Source organism: Anoplophora glabripennis, unplaced genomic scaffold, assembly GCF_000390285.2.
Source record: "Anoplophora glabripennis isolate ALB-LARVAE unplaced genomic scaffold, Agla_2.0 scaffold57, whole genome shotgun sequence".
Taxonomy (NCBI): Eukaryota; Metazoa; Arthropoda; class Insecta; order Coleoptera; family Cerambycidae; genus Anoplophora; species Anoplophora glabripennis.
Genome location: NW_019416296.1, coordinates 144,245 through 164,553, shown reverse-complemented (window position 1 = coordinate 164,553; position 20,309 = coordinate 144,245). Strand labels below are relative to the sequence as shown.

The following is a 20,309-nucleotide window of genomic DNA, read 5'->3' as shown; positions in this document are numbered from 1 at the left end:
TATTTGGAGTTTTATAAGTGGAAATGGTAAAAGGGCTTATAATAAATCTAAAAAATATATACGTGAACAGAGGTGGCGGAGGGTTGATTTGAGTTGTGAAAAAGTGGGATTTCTGGCGAAAGTTGAGATCAAACAAAAAATATCCAATACAAAAGTTGTAGATTGTGTCAAGAAGTTTCCGAGATATTAATTTTTTCCGGTCTGAAACACTTTTTTCAAAGAAAAGTTCTATTTAGAAAAATCATACTGAAGAGTTCTGCTGGTGATAATTTTTTCATTTTGACATACTTTTTGGTGAAATAAAAAAATCTGTAATCAGTTCAAAAACATGCTCAAAAATGTAAAAAAAATTAAAAATGACTTGCAACAATGAATTTTTCAGTAATTGTGGATAATTTATTTAAATTAAAAAAAAAATTCAAAAACTGATTACACCATTCAATTCTACAGAAAAGTCTACTGTTGACGTGAAACCCAAAATTTTTTCTTCCGGCTTTATTTGAAATGGCGTCAACATTTTTGCAATTCGACGTTTCGTCTTCGAGGGGCCATCATCAGGTTAATTTTTTTAAATACGTCGGTGTTATTTTTATGACAAAATCCAGCCATTTTTAATTCTGAATTAGATAATTTTACTATTGTAATCGTTTAAAAAGAATTTTCGTTTATTATAAGCCCCTTTTGGTAAAGGGGCTTATAATATGAAAATGGTTTTCCACTTTTAAGTCCAGGTAACAATTTTCAATTTTTTCCTCTCTGAACGAGTTATTCCGATTAGTCTATTCAGAATTGACCGAGTTTTAGAAATACTTCGTGTGCAAACAACTTTTGTTGGACTTGGCTCATCTCGAGAGACCCATACAGCTCGTCACCCGTTACAATGTCATAGACATGTTTTGAAGTACCATAATTGTATTTCTTGAGCATTTTTTTCGACCAATCGACACGAGCCTCTTTTATTGAGCGTTTAGCAAATTATACGGGAACCAAGTCGACCAAATTTTTTTGGCGGCCAAATGTTCATGCAATATTGATTGTACATGCTGGTTCCACTGGTTAATCTCACGATAAGTCACATGACGATCTTACAATATCAGTTCACGCACAGCATCTGTTTTCTGGAACAACCGATTTTGGACGACCTTCACGAAAATCGTCTGAGCCAAGCACGGCCACAATTGAATTCCGTATACCACCGACATACTGATTTTTGATGGTGCTTCATCGCCAAAAGTTGAATTTAGTTCCATCAGACAATTCTTGTCGAAAGTTGTAAAAAAAATCGCACGGAAATGTTCTCGACTTAACCCCATTTTTTGGACGAGACAAATTTTTCAAGTCATTGTATACTGATAAAGTCGAATTTTACGATAGGAACATCGGTTGTTATATGTCACTACCAAGACCGTCCATTCTCGAAATATAAAAGACAATCCTCGTATTACCTTTGACCTAAGAAAAAAAATATAGGAATTGTCTACTATAGATGGTTTTAATAGAATTTAAATATTCGAAGGACATTTTCGAATATGTTCAACCCCAACACCCTTATCTCGGAAACAAAATGTTTCGGCAAACATTTATTTGAACTACCCCCGTAATTTTTAAGTTTTTATCATAGAATCTATTGGAGACGTCTGGACGACTAGTACCTGACCGCTCTGTAGAAGTTTGCAAAATTAAAAACACAGATTATTTAAAATTTCTTTGTATATTAAAAAAATTGACAATAATCATATATAACATTGAGTTATGACTTTTATTTATTGGCGACGCTTCACATGAATATCATTTTTTCCGATGCACTAATACTTTAATGAATTAATTTAAAATAAGTCAATATTACATAGCCCCGGTCAACTATTGCCTGCCACACACCAACATAGTAAGGCACCAGAAATGTTTATACATATTATAATAATTTAATTACATTGGAAAAAATGTTATTGTTGTTGTTAAAAAATGATAGGTGGCACTGATATTTTTTCTTCGAGGATCCAACTCACCTAGAACAAAACAAACGAATCAAACGAGTTCCCGCAGCGTGATCGCTAAGCGGCAGTGATAACTTCTGCTGTAATTTTATCGCTAACGAATTCGCTACATATTTATCGCTACAAAAATCGCGTAAATTGTTAAAAACCTAGCCTAGATCCGTGAATAGTACACCGTTTACACTTACCTAATCACTTTCACCATCAGAATCACTTTCTTCCTCGGCATTTTGCAGCCAATCAATAAACTCTCTCATCTGTTCGACGAACATCATTTTACCCTTAACGTTGTAATCCTGTTTGTACCATTTCAAAATGGATTGTTCTGAGATAACATCCGTCTTGTAAAACAACATTATTATCTTTTGGAACGCCTTCATGAATGTCATGTTGGAATAACAGTAGTCTTGTACTTTCAGCAGAAGGTTCAGTTCCGCGCGGGCTGATTGGCTGAAGGCGGAGAACAGGTTCGTGTAGTACTTCAGGTGGCGTACCGCTTGTTCGGTTACAAGCTCCTGAAATTAGATTAAGAAAATAATTATGAGTTAAAGTATCGCAAGAGACGACGTTCAATGTTTACCTACAGTACAAAAAATTTCAGTTAAAAGGCAGGTTTTATAATTTATATTCTTATTTTTAATTATCCACTGTTTGAAAGTTACAGGAGTAAGTATTGTAACTAAGAGATATTCACGTGTATTTTATAAAAAGGGACACCCGGTATAATGGATTTAGTTTGAAATTCAAATTACTTTTTGGTGTAAAAAAAATTTGTAGTTTACGATGCCCGATATCCAAAAGTGACAAATTACAAATTTCTTTACAACAAAATATAATTTGAGTTTCAAACTAACTCCATTTTATAGAAAATCTGCGTTAGAATGGAGGAAAGTCTGTTATTTGTGCATTAATTGATATTTAGGCAAACTGTGTAATAAAATCTATAAAAATGTATTACTGGTTACCTATTTGCTATAGAGCCCTCTTAACAGACATACTGTATGATAAAAAAATTTCAAGTAAATTGTAACAACTCACGATAACATTCAGCCAATTAAGGTAGCAGAATGCCAGTACTGGCGTTTTTAATATATTCCAGATTTTGCATGTGCTAAATATTTTAAATTTAACACGATAACTGCAATATCGCTGGAAATATTTAACGAAACAATACAATTTTTAAAGATTTAGATAACATAAGATATATAATCCCTTTATATTGTGTAAGAAAAATAGATTTCAAATCAGGAAAAAAACGTCACTTAAGTGCAAAATGCAAAATCGTCGACTTTAGTTTTGAGTAATTCTTATTTTTTAATATAAAATAAATTTACTGCGCAGTTAATATATCAAAAATAACTTTAAAACTTTGTCCCACAAAAAAAAGTAATCATGAATTTAATTTTCCGTGACATGACACCCAGCGCCAGTAACTTGTACATAAATACTGCCTACAAATCGCATTCGAAGAAGTTCTATGAAATTTTGAGAAATTCCCTAATATTTCTCTGATCTATGAAATTCCCCGATAATTGCATATTTTCCAGATTGGTATATACTAGACTGGACCAAAAATATCGACAATTTTTTTTTTTGAAAGATATATCAAGAATATCATTCAGAATGACGAAAAAAAAATATCGTGAGAGTTTGAACCCTTAATATTAGTTTTAAGAGGTCTATCATCGCTAGTTTCGGTTTTTTATTCCTGACCCCATTTTTGCGTCAAAATGCCAAACCGTCAATATGTTTTTTCAATTTGACTTTTTAACTTTAGAATTTCGTAAATAACGAACAAATTAATTGAAAAAGAACAATACAGATTTTCAAAGGAAATTTAATGCTCTACAAAAAAGGTCTCTTAACATTTTTGCATAAATTTACTCTTTCAAAAGTTATTCACGATTGAAGTTGATGTAAAAATGAAATTTTTGTTTTTTTTTCGGTTTGGACCCAATTTTTTTCACTCAATGGAACAAATTGACATTATACATCATCGATAATTATTATTCTATCAATATAATCACCAAAAATATCCAAAATTCATAATATATTCAAATTTATTCTCGCTCTATAGCTTTTTTCTACAAGACCGTAGTTTTACTGTCTCAAAATAATTTTAAAAATAACAATTATGTAGTTTTACTATTGAAAATTATTTATTTACAATATTGTATACATTTATATGAAAGAAAAATCAGATTATGGCTCATAAAAAGATTCAAGGCCATTTTCACTCACCCCCCCTTTGGATTATCGATTGTAATATCGATTATCGGTTGTAATATCGATATCGTAATATCAATCGATATTCGTAATGCAAAGAATATATACACATTTAAAAAAAAGTTAGAGAATATCTAGTTGCTATCTGCCTCTACAATTTAGACACACCTGTTTTGTAGGGCATTCAATCCTTCAAAAATATATGTAAATATTTTAATCGCCAGTATTGCGAGAAACAACTACTCCGAGTGCTATATATGCCCCTACTGGCATTGAATTATACTCGCAACACCTAGTGCAACAGCTAGGATCGTTCGCCAGTTTAACCCACCAGGCACAGACCGGTTTCGGACTTATTAGTCCTCATCAGTGCGTCATAGGTGAGACAACACTAGGTGTTGCGAGTATAATTTAATACCGGTAGGGGCATATAGCCCTCAGAGTAGTTGTTTCTCGCAACACTGGCAATTAAAACATTATCTTCGCCCTCTGTGGGTGGCAGTCGTGCAACAAGTACCTTCAATATAGCAGGTCGCTTCCTACTGTGGCCATTTGAATGGCACAGTTGTGAGTCAGCACGACAGATGGAGCCATTTGCGCTCCCGCGTACGTCTATGTAGATAATTTTTTTTACCGCGATGATTTGGCAGTTTTGACGCAAAAATGGGATCAGGAATAAAAAATCGAAACTAGCGATGATAGACCTCTTAATACTAATATTAAGGGCTCAAACTCTCACGATATTTTTTTTCGTCATTCTGAATATTTTCGATACTTATATCTTTAAAAAAAAAATAGTCGATTTTTGTGGCCGTCTAGTATATACCCTGTTAAGAGCATTAGATGCAAAATGGGCATTAGTTTATAAAATAAACAATTTTAAAATTATTTTTGATTTAAACAAATGTAAAAATTTTTCCGAATTTGAAAATGTCTACAAATAAATGAATTTTTTTTTAAATACAATTAGGAATCAAACGCCCCTACCCATTTTTTTTTAATTGGCATCGAAATTCTGGGGTTTCTAGCGACAGTGCCTTTACCTATGTCCCTGTTAATAAAATTGTTCAACAATTAAATCTCAGACTGTTGAGGGGACCATCATATGTTCATTTTACTAACCTCTTTTTTGGACCATTCCGGGATGTCCATAACAGTTGTCCAAATGATGCAGACCGTCTCGTGTTCCTGGATATTCTCCTTGGAGGCTATTTCCTTTATCTCGTTTATTATCTCGCGCTGTGGTTTATTCTCGCCCAGGCTGTCAGCCAACAGCACTTGCAGCTCCTTCTTGGCCTGCTGTTGGTGCTGATCGTTGTATAGTTTGAGTATTTCCTCTAGACCGTTGTCCTAGAAAAAGAAAGCGTCCCCGTCAGCACGTTACTTTCCGTTACGTTAACACGAGATCTCTGTCGTTACCTGAAAAGCATTTCGGAAGTACTGCTGTGACTGTTTCGTGTCTGGTATAAAACTCGTGAGATGGGATTCAATGTTGGACTTCTTGATGGCCGAATGCAGGGAGTTCACTCCCTTCTCCTGGCGCCAAGCTTTGAACATGTCAATGAGGAAGTCCAATGCGAGATTATCTTTGACCAAGTGAGAATTATTTAGAACGAGGATGGCGTTGAACGGCACGCTGCCGTTCGCTATCCAGATGTACAACATCACAGACAATTTTTTCCTATCAGACGGTTGGAAATACTTAACAAACATTAATATCTTCTTTATTTCATCCTGAAATGGAAGTTTCTTTTTTACTAGATGGACATTATACAGTCAAATAAATTGATACATTTTTTAACCTTGAATTAGTTGTGTAATAAATACCAAAATTGATATCAATTTATTGACGACAATAAATTCCTGAAGAAATTGCAAAAATAGCAATGGCATTAATTTTTCAACTTTTTAGTGAATTTTGATTTAGATATAATGCCAATCGTGTTTATAATAAAAATCATTAAACATGATTTAAGTTGCTCTTGATTTTCTTTATTATTTATTATTATCATTAAATTATTTATTAACTAAAACTATTGTGTAATTACAATAATAAATTGGATTGTGTAATATACTTGTTCATATTTTTAATAAATAGGAATAATAGGGAAAATACTCTCACCTCTATTATGTTATATTAGGAAGATAAAGTTTTTTTTTTATTTTTTTTTCTCTCCTGTATGAAAATTACATAAAGCTAAAAAAAAATATGTATTCACGGCAAAATTTTAGAAAAAATACAAGACAAATACTAAAAAATATTTTTCTGTAGTTGTTTATTGATACAAAACACCATCCATTTTTTTTTTCATTGATACAACATAAGTTGAATAATAAAAAAAATTATTATTTGTGTTTGTTTCTTTAAAGACAATTTTGTGTAAATACAGTGCTATTTTTTTAAAACCTGCGTAGGTCAACTCTTTTATTTGAAGTGATAGACTATTACTTCCAAATGCAAAGTTGTAGAAAATAACTTGGATTAAAAAAAAAATACAAATAATTCTTTCCGGTGTTGCCAGATTTCTGCAGTAGCTACTAAAACGATATTTTTTTAAATGGCAACAACGTATTATTTTTACATAATTTGACAAACCTTCAAATTTTAAATTGGAAATGTTATATCACATTTCTTTATTAGAGTAGTCGTTTTAAAACAATCAGCAAAAACAACGAGAATAAACTGTAGTTGGCTGGAACTAAAAGAAGCTAACACAGCAATAGCAGGTCTTGGAAATTAAACAAAAATTGGGTTGTTTGAAAGGAGCCATCATTATTGTACTGTCAGTGTTATTTGACAGCTGTTGTATTTGAATGTGTATAAAAAGTGTTTTAATTCAGTTGCTAAGATGAATCAGTTATTTACTCCACAAGAGAAAGTTGAATTAATTTTTCTTCATATTGGCAGCTTAGGTTTACACAATGCGAGAGTTGAATTCCACGCAAGACGTCCCGAAAAGTCTCTTCAAAATCTGGTGTTTTTAAGATATAACTTAATAAAACTAAAAACAACTTGTGTCCAAGGATCCGCAAAATGCTCAAAATCATCTTAGCAATTGAATTAAAACGTTATTTTTATACACATTCAAATAAACCACTACCAAACAATACAATGGGAGCACAATAATGATGGCTCTTTTCAAACAACACAATTTTTGTTTAATTTCCAAGACCTACTATTGATATGTTAGCTTCTTTTAGTTCATGCCGACTACAGATTATTTTCGTTGTTTTTGCCGATTGTTCTAAAACGGCTACTCCAATAAAGAAATGTGACATAACATTTTCTATTTAAAATTTGAAGGTTTGTCAAATTATGTTAAAAAATAAGTTCTTGCCATTTAAATAAATAGGTTTTTAGTAGCTACTGCAGAAATCTGGCAACACCGGAAAGAATTATTTCCAAATTTTTCTTTTCTATTTTTTTCGGGACATAGGAGAAAACCTCCAAAAATGTCGATGGTTGGCCGTGATTGCTGGAAAACTAAAAAAACAAATAGGAAACCGTAAACGAGGATCTTTATGGCATGACGTTATTTAAATTTCACATAAAATTTCAAATTGGTAAGTTTAATACCCTAGGGACTATGATATCAAAATTATAAACAGTTTTTTACAACATACGAAAGTTCTTTTTTCTTAAAAACTTTTATAAGTTTTCTCGTTCAAAAGATATTTGGATACGTACAGAAAAACACTGGTTAGATCAGGTCTGTTACTGATTTTGTCAGTGTTGCGTTGGAAAATAAGCTTTTTCATTATGAGTATTCATTTCCTTAATGTAGTAAATTTTAGTAGCAAGTTGACAAATTACTTAAGCTATTTACGAAAAATGGAACTTGCATGTATAAGGATACATAATGACGCCATTTTGACATTTTGAGGATGGTGGACAAATGAGAATGCGGCATGATTTTTGTCTGACAAATATTTTTTTAATTGTTTTGTCACAAAACCTGAGCTTTCCGATAAAAAAGAAAATTGCATGTAACGCATTGTAGCATAGTGTCAGAACGACAACTCCCGGATTAGCTTGTTCGAAAACGCGGCCGCGCCGAAAATTTTTGAAGAAGTAAAGTTTGTTGGACTCGTTATAAAGAAGGCACTTGCAAAGTTGACACTCGCATGTACCACTAAAACGCAAGAGCGATATACTGGGGACTATTAAAAAAAAAGAGACTTTTTTGATGAGGTCACAGCTTTTAGGGAATTAAACATACCAAAACGAAATTTTAAGTTAAATACCCATGAAACTATGCCATACAGAACCACACTTATAAATGTATGCTTACATTTGACTGGCTTAGTATATAGATGTGGCAACACCGCCTATAGCAAACAGATTCACGCCGCTGTGAAACTGACTCCCTGTGCGTTTTTATAATAAGTTGTTGAATGAACAAAGTATTATTCCACTAAATATTCCTGAACTCAGTTGGCATACTATCAAACACATGAAAAGGAAGTTGAAAAAAAAAAGGAATATAATGCACATGAAAGCTATCGAAATGCTGCTATGGGAGAATAAGAAAAAAAAATTTAAAAAGTACCGTTATTATTTCTTTGTAAAATATGTACATCAATAAATCTCATGAAGATCATATGTTTATTTCTGCACTGCATACATAAATAAATCATGCTACATCCTTCCAATTCCTATTAATGCCTGCCTGACTATTCAAATAGTTTCAATCTGTTTTGCAGTGTTGCCAGATCGGAAGGCGAGGCGTGAAAATCAACAATTTTTTAGTTTATTCGGCGATTTCTATGGTTATAAGAACTGAATTGATAAATACAAACAATCAACATGTTTTTTGAGATAACTAATACCTTCTAAAGTTTTAATTAATTCTGAACGGTAGTTTTTGAGAATTCCTATCTGAAATAACCAACCCTGTATAAAAAGTGAATTACCGAGTTTTTAAAGCTGTAAAATGAAAACATTCGTTTAATTTTTTTAATAACAATCATGAAATATATGTCAAGGGCAACAAGTCTGAATAATTGATCTACCAGTTTTATGTTTGCTTTTCAAATAATTTTCCTTACAGTATCTATTCCACGATATTAGCATAATCACCCAAGAAATCAATATTATTTATTAATAGGTGGTTTGAATTTGTTGTGCTTTTCAAGGTACAAAAGCTGATAACTCGCTATATAGTGACTCATGGGTCTGTCATTCTCATAACGAATTGAGGTTTCATGAGTCACACAAAGGATAAATAAAATTCAAGTTAATCATTGTTTAGATAATTCCACAACATATTTGCTTTGAATTTAAACCGAATTAAAATGTATTATTAAAAACATTTCATGATGTGACTGGATTCTTTCTAGAAAGCATTTTAATTGTAAATATTCTGTGACCGCTGTTGTTACTTAGAGATAAATCGCAATATTTAAAAATACAGACAGGCGAGGTAATGTTTACAACTTATTTATTTATGATTTAACTGATACGCAAATTTATTAGCTTTACCTTTGTTTCTGCGTAGATTAAATAGATTATAAGATTGCACATATAAAAATTGATTGAAAATTTTTATATACTTCTGATAGTGACGCTCTAGAGATCGTAATATAAATGTTTCTAACGGGATTTCCTAAAGTGTGATTCCCTGTTAAAAAAAATTATAATACACAACCAATAAGAAATGTTTACAGGATTTTGCGACATTTTCTTTCACTAAGATACTTTGCATATAAAACATGAAAAATGAAAAAGTATAACAAAAAGATTTAAAATTTTAGAAAAGAATTTCCTTACCTGGAATATTTTTTCCAGATATTTGTATCGGCGCATAAGTTTTATAAACACTTGCTCCCAGCTCTTCATTATTTCCATATTGATTTCGTCCGGGGTGTTAAAAATACAGGCGTCTGTCTTGTGTGGGCCATCGCCTTCTTGTGATAGTGTACCTCCTGGAACTGTAATTCAAAACGTTAAAGGATTAATAAGTGTAAAAAATGCTTATCCTTACCCAGGATGCCACCAGCGATAAGTATGTCAAAGAGGCACTCGCCATATCGACGATAATCTAGTTTGTTTCCTGCGTTGTCCAAATATCGAGAAATTGCTTCAAAATCGTTAGAACATTTATCGAGCCCAGAGATTATCGCATCCCTAAACCCTATTGGATCATATCTCTCCTTTTCATCTACCAAAAGAATGTGTTATCAGTAAAATTATGTTTAGTATACTAATTAAACTAGCAGTAAAACATTACATATCTATATACAAACATTAATCGTCATAATATCCTTGAAATGAATGACAATATGTTCTCTTTGTGCTACCTAAGTACAATTGAATTTTAAACATGTTTATTTGTAAAATTGTGTAAACAAATAAACTTTATATAAAAATGAAAATTATTTGTAAATATTGACATATTGCAATAAATTTCACAATTTTTAGCAAATAAATATATTTAGACAATTAACTGGATATTAGATCATACATATCATAGAAAAGATTTACAAAAAAAAAAATATTTATTATAAAACAAAACAAGACTACATAAATATAAACAGTGATGATATGGAATAAGCGGACCTATTTTTATTTTTCAAACTAAAAATACACACAAATACTTGCCTCTTTTTCTGGTCTTGATGCGTTGACCGGATAGGACTGGTTTTTCTACCTTTTGACTCATACAAAAATTTCTGAAAAGTTAATTAAAGAAAAAATTAAGTTTCACTTTCACCAACACCACGGCTATTGAAAATCAAGTCACTTATATGTTAATTTCGCAACGAGAAAATTTTTTTTAGTATCACAAGGTCAAAATTCACAAAGACAATACGAGATGTTTCATTAAGGTTTTCTTTATCCTGTATATAAACAATTTTAGTGAACATATTTGTAGCAATGAAAAATTCTTTAATCAACAGAGCATTAAAAATGCAGGAAAAAAGACGTTTTACTTAAAAAAAAATAACGGCATTTGAAAGCAGGTCAACGACATACCTAAACTTTCTCCTACGATCAACAGACAATATTAATCTACATCAAAGTACAATGAATATTTCAAAATACAGCATAAAAATCAATTATTATCGAAAATCGAATGAAAAGTTACACAAGTTGCAACAAATTTTCGAATAGCATGAGCCACCATTAAGCATATCATATTTCTTGAAAATAAAGAAACATGCTAAGAAAAGCTGTAAAAACACCTACTGAGAAATTATAACATAATATATACAATTAGTATTATTTATTAAACGATTTTAAATTCAATAATAAAATTTACTTACGTGTATACGGTTTAAAAAAAGCAGCTCACACGCAGAACAACTTTCTCAAAAGAAACTGCTGCACTCGCTGAAAGAACAATGTAATGGCAGTAGAGAACCGGAATCAATATATACACTATGCGCGGGAAATTTGAAAGTTTGAAAGAAGAAATTAACTTGTATTGAAAATAACCACTACAAAGATTTTACTAGATAAGAAAAATAAACAGATTTTAGTTATACGAAATTAATATGTCAGTTACTGAAAACAAAACAAAAATGTCAATTGATATTGACGGAAGTACACTTGACTAGCGTGGATTGTAGGTGCGTTCTTTCATACTGATCGCGTGCTTCATTCAAATACTAATAATTCAAAGCAAAAAGATTTATTCATTCCGTGACATCTTATGCATGGTATTTTGAAGTTGAAGATTGCTATTGATGAAACAGTAGTTTTATTTTATGAAAAATTAAGGAAGTCAATTTGTTCTGGCTTTCTTGACAAAATAAGCCATATTATCAAAATTAATCCAATTTGAAAATGGATGCTATGTATCATCAGAAATCATTACGATATTGGAAATTCAAATTTGGAATGACCTTCCGGCGCTAGCCTAAGGGCCACCTTAGCAAAGCGCATCCCAGGCTGCATAGCCGCACTACCCTACCCAACCATACCACACATAAACATGACACCACCCCCGGGGTTTACACAGACGAGCCGGCGAAGCAAGAAGAGCGCCAGAAGAAAGGGCCCTAGCCGGCGGGGCCCAGCCAGGACAAAAGGAGGTCCCACAAAGCGCCTATACCGGCCGCATTTGCGGTCGGATGGGGCCCACCTACGAAGGCTGTCCAGGCCTACACGAGATGAGGCAGGATAATCCCCCTCGATCCCAAATCATTGAGGCCAATTTCTAGCAATGGAATAATGGCGTGGCGGAATGACCTTGAACACGTGAACTATATCGTAAAGAAGTAGATCTTTCTCTCTTGTGTGCGTCTATGAGTGAGGCGGATTTTTTTAATTTCTAAAGATATTGTTTCTTTGCATTTTTACATGCCAAATAGGTATCATTACTACTAAATTTCAGATAAAATTGAAAATTGCTTTACTAATAATTATAATGCAGTAATAATTAAATATATTCCTTTTATGAAGTTTTTGTACGTCACAAATTCATCGTCTTTTAACATTTTTAACCTAATATTTTCGCAAAAGGTAGTACAGCGCCACGGTCTGTAAAGACGGACCGTGGTACGGCGCGACAGAAAACTGGAGTAAAGAACCAAGAGAAATACAACTCGATTGGTTGAATTAAATGTAGTGCATCAGTCCGTTTTGTGAACGCCGCATAAATTTGTAATTAATTTATAATTAAATGCGCAGAATCAAATGCTGCCTGCACATGATCAATTTGGCCGGGCTGAACTTTTCAAAGCAGTAAATATCAGTGTATCTATATTTTAACAAAGTTTAGTGTCCAGTAGTTCACGCAGTATTAAAAACATAAAGGATGACATTTTTATCATCAACATTTTAACATTTTATTGCAATGACAAAGTTGCATGGTCAAGTTTTTTACGTTTTGGTAAATAAATTTAGTAAAAATAGTATTATATATTTTTATTTTATTAAATACTAATTACAATTTTTTGGAGACAATGTATCTAATTTTAATTTATCTCTTTGTTTTTTCTGTTCCTCTTCATCACTGAAAAGTTCTGCTAGATCATCTTTAGGTTTTGGGGGTAAAATTTTTCTGACAATGGTAGGTTTCCTTTGTGCATCTTGATTTTTTGAAATGGTTGAATACACGGACATTGCCTAAAAAGTAAAGTATTTCGAATAGTATACTTAGTGACACTATTTCTACTCGATATTTCAAACGTCACTTACCTGAGTAACTAAATTAGAAATGTCACCAACATTTGCAGGAAGAATCAGAGTATTATTGGTTTTCGCTAATTTATGAAATGCATGAACATATTGCTCTGCAATACTAAGGGATGCAGCATTGGGACCCAAGTCTTTTTTTAAAGCTTCTGCTACTAATTTCAGTCCGCCCGATCTAGCTTCAGCAACAGCTAATATTGCCGCTGCTTCACCAGCTGCTTTATTAATTTGTTCTTGTCTTTCTGCTTCAGAAGCTAGTATTCTTGCTTTCCTTTTTCCCTCAGCTACATTGATATCGGCTTCTCGTACACCCTCAGATTCTAAAATAGCAGCTCTTTTTTTTCTTTCTGCTTCTACCTGCATTTGCATTGCTTCTTGAACCCGAGGAGGTAATTTTATATCTCTAATTTCATAACGCAAACAAGTCATTCCCCATGCTTCACTTGCTTTGTTTATGGAGTCAACAATAGATACATTTAAATTTTCTCGTTCCCTGAAAACTTTGTCTAAGGATATTTTTCCTAATTCTGATCTCATAGTGGTTTGTGCAAGTTGCGTTATTGCAAATTCAGGATCTTCTACACCATAACTTGCTAAATATGGATCAACAATTCTTAAGTACAAAACACCGTCTATATTAAGCGTGACATTATCCGAAGTAATTGCACTTTGTTTTGGTATATCAACCGCAATTTCCTTCAAACTTTGAACGTATTTTACCCTGTCGGCTATAGGAATTAATACGTTCAATCCTGGTTCCAGAATTCTATGAAATTTACCCATTCGTTCTACAATCCATGCCTAAAATGTTTTTATTGTATAGATATGTTGTCTAATGTTTAAAAAATTAATAACATACCTCTTGCTGTGGAACAAACATTATAACAGTATTCATTGGTGTGTAAGACTTGTGTCTTACAAGAACATTGCGAAATGCTTTTATAACTGTGTCTTGCTAAAATTAATTAATTAGTTGTAAAATAAAATATCAAATATATAATTATTGTACGACAAGAACTTTTAATAAATTCTTTATACTCACTTTTAATATAATATTTGTGAAGGATCTGGATAACATTTTGCTGCGGCCGTATTATTCGAAAAATAAAATAAAATAAAACTACATAACCTCTAGGAAAATGCCGGATGCCGGAATGACAGTCAAACAAATCACAAAACTTGCAACAGAGATGACACTGATGACATGAACCAACTAGTGAACTGATCTACCATAATCATCTAGCAGATAGAAGTAGCTTATAAAACCAGTGCTGCTGGACCCTAGATTCACTGCTATTTAGTAACACGAATCCAGTGCGTTGCAGCTGCTAACTGTTTTCATATATACAGGGTGTTTATTAAGTACTTGTACAAACTTTAAAGGGTGAATCTGACCAATTTTAATATAAAAAACTCATATGAACATTGGGCCGCAATGGCTCGTTCTTGAGATACAGAGCATTTAAAAAAAATGTTTTGTTTCAGCAATTATTGTAAATATTAAGAACTTATTTTTTACAATTTTTTTTGGACGCTGTGTATCTCAAGAACCAAGCCGTCGCGGGCCTATATTCATATGAATTTTTATCTTAAAATTAATCAAAGATTTACCCTTTAAAGTTCGTACAAGAACTTAATAAACACCCTGTATATAACAGGAAAGGTAGTCTTCACTGACGAGTTAAGAAAAAAAACTGCGATATTTTTGGGAATGCAGTATTGGAGTATTATCTTTCTTCCCTCGCAGGCACGTGATTGGCTAACGCAACTCCTTCCACAACGATTAGAGAGAGAGAGCGAGTACCTAAACTATCGCCTGTTTTCTCTACAGCCGTTACATTTTTTTACTCACAGTGTTTCCTCTATGTAGAATATTCTCTAAGGGTGTTACTGTCAGTGGTGACCATTGAAATGGTTTGAGGTTGGTTAAACTGAATCTGAAAAAGTGACACTACATGTTTAAATTTGAAATTCTTTCACATAGCAAGTTGCGTAGCACCAATTTTGAAGACTGAACCACAACAAACAAGCTTAGCTTGTTCAATACTGGAGCAACAGATAGTGCAGATATGAACTTATTTTCATTAAAAAGTGAAACTATTAAGTTTTACAATTTTCAAGTTAATTTAGAAAAATCCATTACACCCATTTTGGAGCGTTTAAAAAAATGTGCAGAGCTTGATTTGTACGAATTATCCAGTGATTTGAAAAAAAGAAGGTATAAAATAAAATATATTACTAACGTTATAATGACAGAGAGGTTTGAAGAATTGCCCATTTTTAGGCAAAATGAGTGGAATATACTTCAAACTAAGATTCAGGATATTTTGGAACCATTAAATTCTAAAGTAACGTTAATAAAAAATAATGAAATTGGGAGTGTCACAGGTTTGTTTCATTATGGTTGTTTTAAAATTATTTTTCAGAACTTTGTAATTATTTAGATTAGATAAAAATTAATGGAGTCAGATTACGCAGAATAGACATTTTCTGCTTAATATAGTTAATTCTCTTTCAGTTAATATTAATAAATCGAACTGTTTATATTAATCTTTAAATTTGTAAAGATATATTTTATGTATACATACTAAATTGTAGATTTCAAACAATTTAAAAAGGAGATGATTTTTATACAGGATAATATCCAAACCGTAAAATATTGCAACAAGAAGCAAATAGAACTTCTAGATAAAGAATTAAATGATCTCACAGATGACGTGAATTACTATAATGAAAAGGTTTTAGAGTGGACAGAACCTGTCCAAATAAATTTTCACCAAGTTTCAAATTTACAGAAATCGAAGAGAATTAGAAGTAGACACCAGTGTATGGTAAGGCATATGTATCATTTTAATAGATTTATAGCCTTTATGTTCTAGGAAATTAAAGAATTCATGGACTTCGTACATGCTAGTGGGGGGCATGAAAATGGATGGCGTAAAGAAGATCATCAAGTATTTATAAAGTATCGTAAAAAATATAAAAATATTGACGCAATTGCGAAATATTTACATGAAGAATTTCCAGGTAATTTAACTGTATTTTTGTATAAATGTTGCTTATATTGGTTGTTTAGATATTAGCATACAAGAAATCAAGCATCATGAGGAATGGTACCAGAAATATATTGCATTAGAATTAAAAAAACGAACTGCTTTAAAAAATTGGCAGAAAGAAAAAGCCAATAAAAGTGCTAGTAGAAAATATTCAAATATTCCTTCAAAAATATCAACAACCGTGCAACCTTCGGTGAACGTCCAAGAGAAACTGATAAAATGGAAGGCAAGTTTTTAATTAATTTTAATTTTATACGCATTAAAATTTTAAAATATCTTAAGGCGCAAAAAGAAGAACAAACAAAACATGCAAAACAAATGGAAATGTATAAGAGGCAAAAAAGAAATGAAATTGATCAATTACAAAAGAAAAGAAACGATGAATTAAAAATGCTGGTGCAAGAATGGAAGCAAAAAAGACAAGATATGGAAGAACAGGAAATCATACACAAAAAAATTGCAGCAGAGCAAGAGAAAAAACGGAGGTATGTATACTTGGTACACTTTAATAAGAAAACAGTCAGTTTCTCTCTGTATTAATTTTAATTATACCGTATATAACTTCAAGTGGGAAGCAGTTTTTTGGGGATAAAAATTACATGCATAATTCTGAAATTATTATTTTATTTTACATCAAATAATTGAGTTATAATTACAATTCTTGTCTATGCCGGGCAGCTCCCAAAGCAGTTTTATGTTATAATAGAAACTAATAAAATACTCACCAATAGGTTGGAAATATTTTCTTTGTTATTTCAAGTTTTTAATAAAAAGTATTTGTTACTATTTTTTTAAAGCACTGTGTTCGGTTTATGAAACTAACCTGTGACATTGACCTAGTTTAGGGGAACTACATATTTCTAAAGATCAAAGTATAAATATGACTGCCATTCAAAATTACACCCCGTATATTGAGTAAATACCTTATAGGGCTTTTGAAGCAAATAGATTAATAAAACAGTTCCAAAGTCAGGATGACCTATACATTATGAGAATGAAGCAGAAAAAGAAACCAGAACCGTTTCCTATCCTAAGACGAAGTAAGTCGAGCCATTCTGCGAAAAGGGATCCCAAAAGGCTCTTAAAACCCACACAGCAGTGGATAAACAGAATACAAGACGACAATTCTGCCGACAAATTTGGTAATGTTATGCCCTTGAGGTGTTTACCGAAACTGTAAGTTGAACGTTTATTTTTTTGCGCGTAATATTTTCTTAAACTATTTTTTACAGAGCAATTCCTGAATGGAGGAGAAAATTGGAATAATTTGATGTGGTTTATAAGAAAAACTAAGTGTTTATTTAATGTTTATATTTTTACGGTTGTTCAAGTAACATTGTTCAAAATATCACATATTTTTTTAATTCCTTTGAATGTTAATATAAAATTTATTCAATATTTTTGGTTTCTTACATATGAAAATAAAATGGCAAGAAATACTACATTTAACTGCCTCTTTGCAAGACATTTTTCTTGCATAAAATATATATTACAACTTTTTTTTAGACTTTTTTACATATCGTGTTGTCTGTCCATGGGTAGAGTTCAAAAGTAGGATTTTTTATATTTTCTTTTGAAGAAGTCATACTTTAAATAAAAATCTGCTTGTATTCAAATGTAGTTTAAGATCTACCATGAAAAGTGTCTAAAGCAACACAAAGTCCAATTTCTGGTCTCATTCCCGGCAAATCAATCAAGTAATATGAATCTGCTTAAGGAGACTCTTTGGAATGGTACAATTCTGAGAAATTAAAAAATGCATCATAGTGTCATAAAGGCATATTTTGAATGTAAAATTAAGAGGGTGTAGCTGACAACGTTATGGTCTATATATTCAATGCTGAAGAGAACACACGTCAAACAAAATATAGATATAGAGAAATATTCCAAATTAGTACCGTATTTGAAAAATAAATGTGTAGCATATCGTCCAAAACAAAAACAACAGTTTTAAAAAAATACAAATATGCTACAAATTACTTTTTAATAGAGCATACAAGATCGTTTTCCAAAATGATGAAATATCCATTTAAAAAGTTTTTTTATCATTGACACCTATGGTTAAGACAAATTGGTGTCACCCTGTATATGTTGTGCCACTAAAAACATTTCAATACGTTTGAATACAGCACAATTTTTTATCACAAATTTTTATATGAATAGTACGATTTTAATAAATAGATACGATTTTGTAATAAGTGAAAATTAAGGCAGTTTCCATGGACACACTGTATAAATGGTGATATACGGGGTATCCCAAATTGCACAAGACAGACTTTAAAGGATAACAGAACTTCCCGAAATAAGAAAAAAGTTCCTATAAATTTTAGTTCAGAATTAGTTTCCAAGAAACAAGTTAAAATTCTCAAAAACCTATTTCAATGCATTCACTTTAAAATAAACAAATAAAAATTTATACTGATCCCTAAGGAAAATTCTGACCCATCTCTTTTGGTATAACACTTGTTTGTTTATTTAAGAGTAGAATTCTAGTTTAAATCTTACATAAATCTCGTTTCAAACGTTTTTTGTTTAAAATTGATAATTTTTCAGAGTAATAATTTAAATTTGGTTATTTATGCAACAATTAACAATTATGACTTATTCTGAATAAAAAATTCCAAATCTTAAAGTTCTAAAGTTAAAAAAAAAGTACCTAATCAAGTGAGAGCAAAAGAGTGACCGCAAAAATCGCCCATTTTTTCACAATTAGCAGAGAACTAAAGAAAATAGATAAAAATATAAGATGAGCATAGCTTTGTTTTTTGAAAATTTTCAAAAATCATCCCTATTTAGGGGTTGAAAAGACGCCCAAAATGAAGAATTGAATATTACCAATAAATATAAAAACTATTAGCATGTGAATTTTTCTATCAATACAAAGAAAGATTTATGACTGAAATAAGCATGTTGAATTAGAAAATCCACCCTTAAGCGCGCTCAGGGGGTGGAATCATCCCCAAAAATAGAGAATATCAGAAATAATTGTAAAAATACCAAAAAAAATATATTAAGATAATTCACAAGCTAATAGTTTTTATATCAATTGGTAATATTCAAATTCTTCATTTTTGGCATTTTGTCAATCCCTAAGTAGGGGTGATTTTTAAAATTTTCAAAATACTAAAAGCCATGCTCATTTCAATTTTTTACGACAAGTAATTTGCGACCAAAGACATGTTTTTATGTATTTTTTTAAATTCTCTGCGAATTGTAAAAAAACGTGCGAAAATCACAGGTTTTTTGCGGTCACTCTTTTACCTAGACTTGGAGGCCTAAGTAAAATAGAATAAATGCTTTGGCTTCTGCTCCTGACTGATTCCAGTATTAGTTTTGTAAGCTGCGTTCATGGAGAAAGGAAAAATAACACTTGTCATAATTGATTTAAATTAAATTTAAATCAGTGTTTGAATTTTATGTTAATGACAGTTGTCTTTATTATATTTAGTTGTATTTCTTTTGTTATATCATGATTATTTCATTATTTGAATTGTCGTGTCGTGGAAAATTGCCGGATACCTGAATGTCAAGATACACACGTTACGTACGCTAAGCTATCAATACATTTATTTCAAGGCAAACAGTTCTTCAAACAACGGTTGAATTTAACTATCTTTCTATAATGAGGTTTTCCAGGTTAATTTTTTTTTATTTACCAATTTACTGTTTTATATTGTCAAAATTTCTGTGTGGCTACATTATTAAATATGTCAAAATAATGTTCATGTTTGTCCACAAATTTTGACATTTGTCAGGATCTAAGAATTAGACGGGATATGTCTGTCTAATGATTCTAGCTGACGGTTATCATTTTGTTATATAAACGATAAATAGCGCAACACCTGTGTAATTCCCATTTTCAGGAATTACAAATTCAACACATCATATCAC

The 20,309-nt window shown here is 31.5% G+C and overlaps 3 protein-coding genes across 3 annotated transcripts; 1 reads left to right on the top strand and 2 right to left on the bottom strand.

Annotated features, from left to right (window-relative positions):
- Positions 1-1,692: 1,692 nt before the first annotated feature.
- LOC108917539 (protein krasavietz) lies at positions 1,693-11,595 on the bottom strand. Its single transcript, XM_018724190.2, has 8 exons — positions 11,487-11,595; positions 10,822-10,892; positions 10,205-10,381; positions 9,991-10,151; positions 5,640-5,954; positions 5,343-5,570; positions 2,183-2,509; positions 1,693-2,006 (listed from the first exon to the last, which is right to left on the bottom strand). The coding sequence occupies exons 2-7, from the start codon at positions 10,880-10,882 to the stop codon at positions 2,183-2,185; spliced, it is 1,269 nt and encodes a 422-aa protein (XP_018579706.1). The 5' UTR covers positions 10,883-10,892; positions 11,487-11,595; the 3' UTR covers positions 1,693-2,006.
- Positions 11,596-13,095: 1,500 nt separating this feature from the next.
- On the bottom strand, positions 13,096-14,516 carry LOC108917513 (stomatin-like protein 2, mitochondrial). Its single transcript, XM_018724146.1, has 4 exons — positions 14,405-14,516; positions 14,222-14,317; positions 13,366-14,163; positions 13,096-13,293 (listed from the first exon to the last, which is right to left on the bottom strand). Exons 1-4 carry the CDS (start codon positions 14,438-14,440, stop codon positions 13,108-13,110), a joined length of 1,116 nt encoding a protein of 371 aa, XP_018579662.1. The 5' UTR covers positions 14,441-14,516; the 3' UTR covers positions 13,096-13,107.
- Positions 14,517-15,983: 1,467 nt separating this feature from the next.
- On the top strand, positions 15,984-17,774 carry LOC108917500 (coiled-coil domain-containing protein 112-like). Its single transcript, XM_018724129.1, has 6 exons — positions 15,984-16,193; positions 16,242-16,389; positions 16,439-16,644; positions 16,701-16,903; positions 17,349-17,594; positions 17,651-17,774. Exons 1-6 carry the CDS (start codon positions 15,984-15,986, stop codon positions 17,682-17,684), a joined length of 1,047 nt encoding a protein of 348 aa, XP_018579645.1. The 3' UTR covers positions 17,685-17,774.
- Positions 17,775-20,309: the final 2,535 nt, after the last annotated feature.